This window comes from Oncorhynchus masou, chromosome 27 (assembly GCF_036934945.1).
Source record: "Oncorhynchus masou masou isolate Uvic2021 chromosome 27, UVic_Omas_1.1, whole genome shotgun sequence".
NCBI classification, from domain to species: domain Eukaryota; kingdom Metazoa; phylum Chordata; class Actinopteri; order Salmoniformes; family Salmonidae; genus Oncorhynchus; species Oncorhynchus masou.
In genome coordinates, this window is record NC_088238.1 from 3,769,286 (window position 1) to 3,779,285 (window position 10,000).

At 45.1% G+C, this 10,000-nt stretch overlaps 1 protein-coding gene across 1 annotated transcript in view; it reads left to right on the forward strand.

The window, feature by feature from the left end:
- LOC135515572 (thyrotropin-releasing hormone-degrading ectoenzyme-like) overlaps positions 1 to 10,000 on the forward strand; it is a 484,406-nt gene that overhangs the window by 201,275 nt on the left and 273,131 nt on the right. The window contains exon 4 of the mRNA XM_064939193.1: positions 7,247 to 7,401. Coding sequence (XP_064795265.1) covers positions 7,247 to 7,401 — 155 coding nt within the window. The remainder of the gene's footprint in view (positions 1 to 7,246; positions 7,402 to 10,000) is intronic.

Here is a 10,000-nt window from a genome sequence, read left to right on the forward strand (position 1 = left end):
AGTGTTCCTACTGTATCCTGTTAGAAGTGTTCCTACTGTATCCTGTTAGAAGTGTTCCTACTGTATCCTGTTAGAAGTGTTCCTACTGTATCCTGATAGAAGTGTTCCTACTGTATCCTGATAGAAGTGTTCCTACTGTATCCTGATAGAAGTGTAACATAATCCTACTGTATCCTGTTAGAAGTGTTCCTACTGTATCCTGTAGAAGTGTTCCTACTGTATCCTGTTAGAAGTGTAACATATTCCTACTGTATCCTGATAGAAGTGTTCCTACTGTATCCTGTTAGAAGTGTTCCTACTGTATCCTGTAGAAGTGTTCCTACTGTATCCTGTTAGAAGTGTAACATATTCCTACTGTATCCTGTTAGAAGTGTTCCTACTGTATCCTGTAGAAGTGTTCCTACTGTATCCTGTTAGAAGTGTAACATATTCCTACTGTATCCTAATAGAAGTGTTCCTACTGTATCCTGTTAGAAGTGTTCCTACAGTATCCTGTTAGAAGTGTTCCTACAGTATCCTGTAGAAGTGTTCCTACTGTATCCTGATAGAAGTGTAACATATTCCTACTGTATCCTGATAGAAGTGTTCCTACTGTATCCTGTTAGAAGTGTTCCTACTGTATCCTGATAGAAGTGTTCCTACTGTATCCTGTTAGAAGTGTTCCTACTGTATCCTGATAGAAGTGTAACATATTCCTACTGTATCCTGATAGAAGTGTTCCTACTGTATCCTGTTAGAAGTGTTCCTACTGTATCCTGATAGAAGTGTAACATATTCCTACTGTATCCTGATAGAAGTGTTCCTACTGTATCCTGTTAGAAGTGTTCCTACTGTATCCTGTAGAAGTGTTCCTACTGTATCCTGATAGAAGTGTTCATATTCCTACTGTATCCTGTTAGAAGTGTTCCTACTGTATCCTGTTAGAAGTGTTCCTACTGTATCCTGATAGAAGTGTTCCTACTGTATCCTGTAGAAGTGTTCCTACTGTATCCTGATAGAAGTGTAACATATTCCTACTGTATCCTGATAGAAGTGTTCCTACTGTATCCTGTTAGAAGTGTTCCTACTATATCCTGATAGAAGTGTTCCTACTGTATCCTGTTAGAAGTGTTCCTACAGTATCCTGTTAGAAGTGTTCCTACTGTATCCTGTTAGAAGTGTTCCTACTGTATCCTGTAGAAGTGTTCCTACTGTATCCTGTTAGAAGTGTAACATATTCCTACAGTATCCTGTTAGAAGTGTTCCTACTGTATCCTGTTAGAATTGTTCCTACAGTATCCTGTTAGAAGTGTTCCTACTGTATCCTGATAGAAGTGTTCCTACAGTATCCTGTTAGAAGTGTTCCTACTGTATCCTGATAGAAGTGTTCCTACTGTATCCTGATAGAAGTGTAACATATTCCTACTGTATCCTGTTAGAAGTGTTCCTACTGTATCCTGTAGAAGTGTTCCTACAGTATCCTGTAGAAGTGTTCCTACTGTATCCTGATAGAAGTGTAACATATTCCTACTGTATCCTGTTAGAAGTGTTCCTACTGTAGCCTGTTAGAAGTGTTCCTACTGTATCCTGTTAGAAGTGTTCCTACTGTATCATGTTAGAAGGGCTCTGGTGTCTGGACAGATAGACGCATAGTGTCATTTAATCAGCTAATCAACATTTCCTTCCTTGAAAGCGTATTACCACACACATTTTACGTGTCAGAAAGTGGATGCCTCTATTTAGTCAGCTAATTAACTTTTCCTCTCGTGAAAATGGTAAGAGCGTGTCGCCCTGTGTGGATCCAGCGTGTCGCCCTGCGTGGATCCAGCGTGTCGCCCTGTGTGGATCCAGCATGTTGCCCTGTGTGGATCCAGCATGTCGCCCTGTGTGGATCCAGCATGTCGCCCTGTGTGGATCCAGCATGTCGCCCTGCGTGGATCCAGCCTGTCGCCCTGTGTGGATCCAGCATGTCGCCCTGTGTGGATCCAGCATGTCGCCCTGCGTGGATCCAGCGTGTCGCCCTGTGTGGATCCAGCGTGTCGCCCTGCGTGGATCCAGCATGTCGCCCTGTGTGGATCCAGCGTGTCGCCCTGTGTGGATCCAGCGTGTCGCCCTGCGTGGATCCAGCATGTCGCCCTGTGTGGATCCAGCATGTCGCCCTGTGTGGATCCAGCGTGTCGCCCTGCGTGGATCCAGCATGTCGCCCTGCGTGGATCCAGCATGTCGCCCTGTGTGGATCCAGCGTGTCGCCCTGTGTGGATCCAGCGTGTCGCCCTGTGTGGATCCAGCGTGTCGCCCTGTGTGGATCCAGCATGTCGCCCTGTGTGGATCCAGCATGTCGCCCTGTGTGGATCCAGCATGTCGCCCTGCGTGGATCCAGCGTGTCGCCCTGTGTGGATCCAGCGTGTCGCCCTGTGTGCATCCAGCATGTCGCCCTGCGTGTGCCCCTGTTCATTGACATCAGCCGCCTCATTGGAAGATGCAGCCCATTCAGAGCCAATATACAACTGGAATTACCTCGTAGCCGTCAAGTCTTTCAGTCATAAATCACAATTACAATTAGAGCCTGCCTGTTCCATTATCATTTCCTCTTTACGTCTCATTCCAGAATGCTGATTCAATAGAAACATCTGGTTTGCTTGTCATCGTCATGCCTGTTTTACAGCGACGCGGTTTTTGTTGTTTTTCCACCTTCATCTTGTTTTTTTGTTGTCCTGGGGCCGTGAGAACCGTCGTTATGAGAACCGTCGTTGTGAGAGCCGTTGTTATGAGAACCGTCATTATGAGAGCCATCGTTATGAGAACCGTCGTTGTGAGAGCCGTTGTTATGAGAACCGTCGTTATGAGAACCGTCATTGTGAGAGTCGTTGTTATGAGAACCGTCGTTATGAGAACCGTTGTTATGAGAGCCGTTGTTATGAGAACCGTCGTTTTGAGAACCATCGTTGTGAGAGCCGTTGTTATGAGAACCGTCGTTATGAGAACCGTCGTTGTGAGAGCCGTTGTTATGAGAACCGTCATTATGAGAACCATCGTTATGAGAATCCAGCGTGTCGTTGTGATCCAGCCGTTGTTATGAGAACCCCTGTGTGGATCCAGCATGTCGCCCTGCGTGTGCCCCTGTTATGAGAACCGTCTCATTGTGAGAATCGTCGTTGTGAGAGCCGTCGTTGTGAGAATCGTTGTTTGTGAGAAACGTTCAGTCATGAGAGCACGTTGTTATGAGAGCCGTTGTTATTAGAACCTCTTTGTCTCAGCCGTTGATTATGAGAACCATCTGTTTGCTTGAGAACCTGTTTTTGTGAGAATCGTCGTTGTGAGAGCTTCATCTTGTTTTTTTCGTTGTTTGTGATGGGAACGTTGTTATGAGAGCCGTTGTTATGAGAGCCGTTGTTATGAGAACCGTCGTTATGAGAGCCGTCGTTATGAGAGCCGTTGTTATGAGAACCGTCGTTATGAGAACCATTGTTATGAGAGCCGTTGTTATGAGAGCCGTTATGAGAATCGTCGTTGGGAGAGACGTTGTTATGAGAACCGTTGTTATGAGAGCCGTTGTTATGAGAGCCGTTGTTATGAGAATCGTTGTTATGAGAGCCGTTGTTATGAGAGCCGTTGTTATGAAAACCGTTGTTATGAGAGCCGTCGTTATGAGAACCGTTGTTATGAGAGCCAATGTTGAGAGCGTCTCTCTCCTCCCTCTCTCTCTCCCTCTTTCTCTCTCTCCCTCTCTCCCTCTCTCCCTCATACATCTCTCTCTCTGTCTCTGTCTCTGTCTCTCTCTGTCTCTCTCTCTCTCTCTCTCTCTCTCTCGGTACTCTACAGGCGTGAGGCACAGGGGCACAGGGGGCACAAGGGCACAGGGGGCACAGGGGGCACAGGGGCACAGGGGTACAGGGGGCACAGGGGCACATGCATCCATGTCACATTTCTCTGCCGCACGCCAAGCGATAGATAACCCCTCACTTCCAGAAAGGATCAGTCATTTACCTCAAAGGAATATGCAAATGTCTGTACATAGCGTGTATCCAGTTCTTTCCCCAAACACCCCGGTAATCGTGTTACAGCGTCTGCGACAGCCACAGCACTTACTCTAACTTGGTTTTTTTTAAACCCGCACCGCATGTTGTCTTTGACTAAGATAAGGAGTGGATCAAAAACACTTGGTTTTGCCAAGGCTGTGATAAGGCGTGTAGAATGTACAGGCCTCCTACTATGCCCACAAAAACACGAGTCTAATCTTCCCGCTTCCTGGTTTTTATAAATAAGAGATTTAGTTTCTTCTACACCTGACCCCTGCGGGCACTGCCATTGGGCCAAATTGTCAATGCGCCAATCACACGTCATGATACTGCCAGTCTCCCAGATTAAGGAAGCTAGTCTTAAAGTAGCAGATTATTTCTTACCTCGGCAGGTGATGTTTACTGAAAACACAATAGAATGCACAGTAACAGTGTTGATAGAGAGCCGGGAATTCGGCAAGGATTCAGTGGAACAAAATGACATCTGTCCCTGGTTGGGAACGTCTCTGTCTCTCTCTGTGTCAACGTGTGCGTGCTGTTGTTTTTAAAAGGGAAACACATTGCCCTTTTACTGCCTTGTTGACTCCTGAGAAATACAAGTGGGTCTTTCATTCCTTGTAATAAATAGAGAGGAGTTTTAAAATCCCCCTTTTTCTTCATCTGACTGTGGAAATGTGTTCCATCACTCTAACGGCTGTCACAGAGAACTCAACCACTCTCTTCATCTGACTGTGGAAATGTGTTCCATCACTCTAACGGCTGTCACAGAGAACTCAACCACTCTCTTCATCTGACTGTGGAAATGTGTTCCATCACTCTAACGGCTGTCACAGAGAACTCAACCACTCTCTTCATCTGACTGTGGAAATGTGTTCCATCACTCTAACGGCTGTCACAGAGAACTCAACCACTCTCTTTATCTGACTGTGGAAATGTGTTCCGTCACTCTAACGGCTGTCACAGAGAACTCAACCACTCTCTTCATCTGACTGTGGAAATGTGTTCCTTCACTCAACGGCTGTCACAGAGAACTCAACCACTCTCTTCATCTGACTGTGGAAATGTGTTCCATCACTCAACGGCTGTCACAGAGAACTCAACCACTCTCTTTATCTGACTGTGGAAATGTGTTCCGTCACTCTAACGGCTGTCACAGAGAACTCAACCACTCTCTTCATCTGACTGTGGAAATGTGTTCCATCACTCAACGGCTGTCACAGAGAACTCAACCACTCTCTTTATCTGACTGTGGAAATGTGTTCCGTCACTCTAACGGCTGTCACAGAGAACTCAACCACTCTCTTCATCTGACTGTGGAAATGTGTTCCATCACTCAACGGCTGTCACAGAGAACTCAACCACTCTCTTCATCTGACTGTGGAAATGTGTTCCATCACTCTAACGTCTGTCACAGAGAACTCAACCACTCTCTTTATCTGACTGTGTAAATGTGTTCCATCACTCTAACGTCTGTCACAGAGAACTCAACCACTCTCTTTATCTGACTGTGTAAATGTGTTCCATCACTCTAACGGCTGTCACAGAGAACTCAACCACTCTCTTCATCTGACTGTGGAAATGTGTTCCATCACTCTAACGTCTGTCACAGAGAACTCAACCACTCTCTTTATCTGACTGTGGAAATGTGTTCCATCACTCTAACGGCTGTCACAGAGAACTCAACCACTCTCTTTATCTGACTGTGGAAATGTGTTCCGTCACTCTAACGTCTGTCACAGAGAACTCTTAGCCAAGAGAGCCCGGGGATGGAGAAATATGTGTGTTTTCCCAGTGACAAGGCACATATAGAGATAAAAGGAGAAGTTTCTTACGTTCCTCATCTCCTATGAAGAAATGCCTATGTGGTCCATGTAAAACACGTAAAAATGGTTGCCTTGAAATGTCCTTTAACCTGGTGTCTGTAAACCTCTCTTGTATCGGCTGTGTCCTCTTCCTCTCTGTCCTTTGACCTATGTGTGTGTGTGTGTGTGTGTGTGTGTGTGTGTGTGTGTGTGTGTGTGTGTGTGTGTGTGTGTGTGTGTGTGTGTGTGTGTGTGTGTGTGTGTGTGTGTGTGTGTGTGTGTGCGTGCGTGTGTGTGTGTGTCCGTGCGTGCGTGCGTGCGTGTGTTCGTGTACGTTTGTGATGCCAATTCTTCACAACCTGTCTTCTAAACCAAAAAGACAAACTATTCAAGGCTGGTACTACTTCATCTTTTCCAGTTGTTCTAATTCCGTGATGAATATGCATAAACATATCTATTCCGGTTGTTTTAATTCCGTGATGAATATGCATAAACATATCTATTTCACTGTTGAATGTATATTATTGTTTACTAGCTGTTGTCCAATGACGACTAACTATGTTGTAACCCACTCCCTCTTCATGGGGTGGTAGGGTAGCCTAGTGGTTAGAGCGTTGGACTAGTAACCGGAAGGTTGCAAGTTCAAACCTCCGAGCTGACAAGGTACAAATCTGTCGTTCTGCCCCTGAACAGGTAACCCACTATTCCTAGGCCTTCATTGAAAATAAGAATTTGCTGACTTGCCTAGTTAAATAAAGATTTTTTTAAAATGTAATTAGTTTAAAATGCCTTTATGTAAGTTATGTAAGATCGGCTCCCTGAGTGGTGCAGCGGTCTAAGGCATCTCCAGTGCTAGAGGCGTCACTACAGACCCTGGTTCAATTCCAGGCTGAATCCCATCCGGCCGTGTTTGGGAGTCCCATTGAGCGGCTCACAACTGGCCCAACGTCGTCTGGGTTTGGCCGGTGGTTAGGGCCGTCATTGTAAATAAGAATTGGTTCTTATCCTACTCAATAGAACAAAAGGTTTGAAACTCGTGATGTGTTTCAGTCAGCATGTCGTTCGTCAAGGGAGAAACCAAGATACAGCGCTGTCTTCTACTAAACAGACCACGCTCCACTCAACTCTGGATTTTTATTTATTTTATTTAATTAGGCAAGTCAGTTAAGAACACATTCTTATTTTCAATGACGGCCTAGGAACAGTGGGTTAACTGCCTGTTCAGGGGCAGAGCGACAGATTCGTACCTTGTCAGCTCGGGGATTTGAACTTGCAACCTTCCGGTTCCGAGTCCAACACATGACGAGTGCCTTGGTCCTTTTTAGTTGTTTTGACTTCTATAGTGTCAACAGGTGGACGTGAATTCAAGGTTGTTTTGTTTTGTTTGTTCCGTCTCGGATGCTGTACCCTTCTCTCTAACCTTTAACCTCTCTGTGTTTTCACCAGACCTGCTGGCCGTGCCCAAGCACCCCTACGCTGCCATGGAGAACTGGGGTCTGAGTGTGTTTGTAGAGCAGAAGATCCTACTGGACCCAGAGGTCTCATCCTTCTCCTACCAGATGGAGCTAACCATGGTGGTGGTTCATGAAATCTGCCATCAGGTATAATACACTATGCTATGCTATTCTATGCTAGGCTACACTTCTCCTACCAGATGGAGCTAACCATGGTGGTGGTTCGTGAGATCTGCCATCAGGTATAATACACTATGCTATGCTATGCTAGGCTATGCTACACTTCTCCTACCAGATGGAGCTAACCATGGTGGAGGTTCATGAGATCTGCCATCAGGTATAATACACTATGCTATGCTAGGCTATGCTACACTTCTCCTACCAGATGGAGCTAACCATGGTGGAGGTTCATGAGATCTGCCATCAGGTATAATACACTATGCTATGCTAGGCTAGGCTACGCTACATTTCTCTTACCAGATAGAGCTCATTATGGTGGTGGTGCATGATATCAGCGATCAGGTATAACACACTATGCTATGCTAGGCTATGCTACACTAGGCTACATTACTATACAATACACTAGGCTACTTAATGCTACTTAATGCTAGGCTACGCTAGGTAATTCTATACACTTTAGGGCCCTGAGTTGTTCCTTATTTGAAACCATGGGTTCTTAATTATACCCTGTAACTGGGGGGATGTTTTTCTGATCAGGTCACGTGGTAAAACACTCCTGGCCCTTCGTCACCACAGCAGAGTAGGGCTTCAGTTATACCAGGCTCCTTGATGACAATAGGATGAGGGCTGAGTGTTTGTGTTCTACTCTGTTGTCCCTGGATCCTCTCAGACAGGTGCCTGAATGATACTCTGGGTTTACATCAAAGACTCTTTCTCTCTGTCTCTGTCTCTCACACACATACACACACACACATACAAAACACACACACACACACACACACATACAAGACACAAACAAACACACACACATACACACACACACACACACACACACACACACACACACACACACACACACACACACACACACACACACATACAAGACACAAACAAACACACACACACACACACACACACACACACACACACACACACACACACACACACACACACACACACACACACACACACACACACATACAAGACACAAACAAACACACACATACAAACACACACACACATATAAACACACAAATACACACCCACACAGTCCATTAGTTTGTCTAGCAGAGGAGAGGCTGATAGAGATCAGAAGGGTTTTTATGTATATCAGTAACAAAGAGGACTGCTGCCGTATCCACAGGTTAATGAAGGCTTGACAGAGATCAGAGACTCACATCTGGCACAGTCATTATAGGTAATGGAAAAACCCAGCTCCATGTTTCTGCATAAATATACCATTAGTGAGATGCAGACCGTAACACATTAAATCCTCTGTGTGCGTTCTAACAGTCAGTAGTTGTTGTGATGATAAATTAAAAGCACGACCCCTGTAGTTCAGACAGGTGATGTTTTCTTTCCAAATACACCCATTCATTTATTTTCAATTACTTATTTGAATCACAATAGTCCACTCACTAAGATTGCCACCCTATTTAGACCAATGAGAAAGAGTGTTCCAAACCTCTCCGCCAATAACAGCTCGTATTCAGTTTTCCCCTCGCCAACTCAGACCACTCCCAGACAGTCTTAGCTAATTTCTTGCTTGAGAAATTGCTCTTTGCTAAGAAGCTATTTTTTGTTGAAAACAATCACAGTAAGGTACTTAATTGTTACCCATGAATGATTTGATATTGAGATAAAAACGGCTGTGCTGGAACTTTTGATAAATTCATTTATTGTAATTGTATCCAAAGGGTACAGGTGAACACTGCATTGGGTACTGTTAGCCCTGTTGCTTAACCAACCATCTGATTGATGTGTGTTGGGGTACAGGTGAACACTGTATTGGGTACTGTTAGCCCTGTTGCTTAACCAACCATCTGATTGATGTGTGTTGGGGTACAGGTGAACACTGCATTGGGTACTGTTAGCCCTGTTGCTTAACCAACCATCTGATTGATGTGTGTTGGGGTACAGGTGAACACTGCATTGGCTACTGTTAGCCCTGTTGCTTAACCAACCATCTGATTGATGTGTGTTGGGGTACAGGTGAACACTGTATTGGGTACTGTTAGCCCTGTTTCTTAACCAACCATCTGATTGATGTGTGTTGGGGTACAGGTGAACACTGCATTGGGTACTGTTAGCCCTGTTGCTTAACCAACCATCTGATTGATGTGTGTTGGGGTACAGGTGAACACTGTATTGGGTACTGTTAGCCCTGTTGCTTAACCAACCATCTGATTGATGTGTGTTGGGGTACAGGTGAACACTGCATTGGGTACTGTTAGCCCTGTTGCTTAACCAACCATCTGATTGATGTGTGTTGGGGTACAGCTGAACACTGTATTGGGTACTGTTAGCCCTGTTTCTTAACCAACCATCTGATTGATGTGTGTTGGGGTACAGGTGAACACTGTATTGGCTGCTGTTAGCCCTGTTGCTTAACCAACCATCTGATTGATGTTTGTTGGGGTACAGGTGAACACTATATTGGGTACTGTTAGCCCTGTTGTTTAACCAACCATCTGATTGATGTGTGTTGGGGTACAGGTGAACACTGCATTGGCTACTGTTAGCCCTGTTGTTTAACCAACCATCTGATTGATGTGTGTTGGGGTAC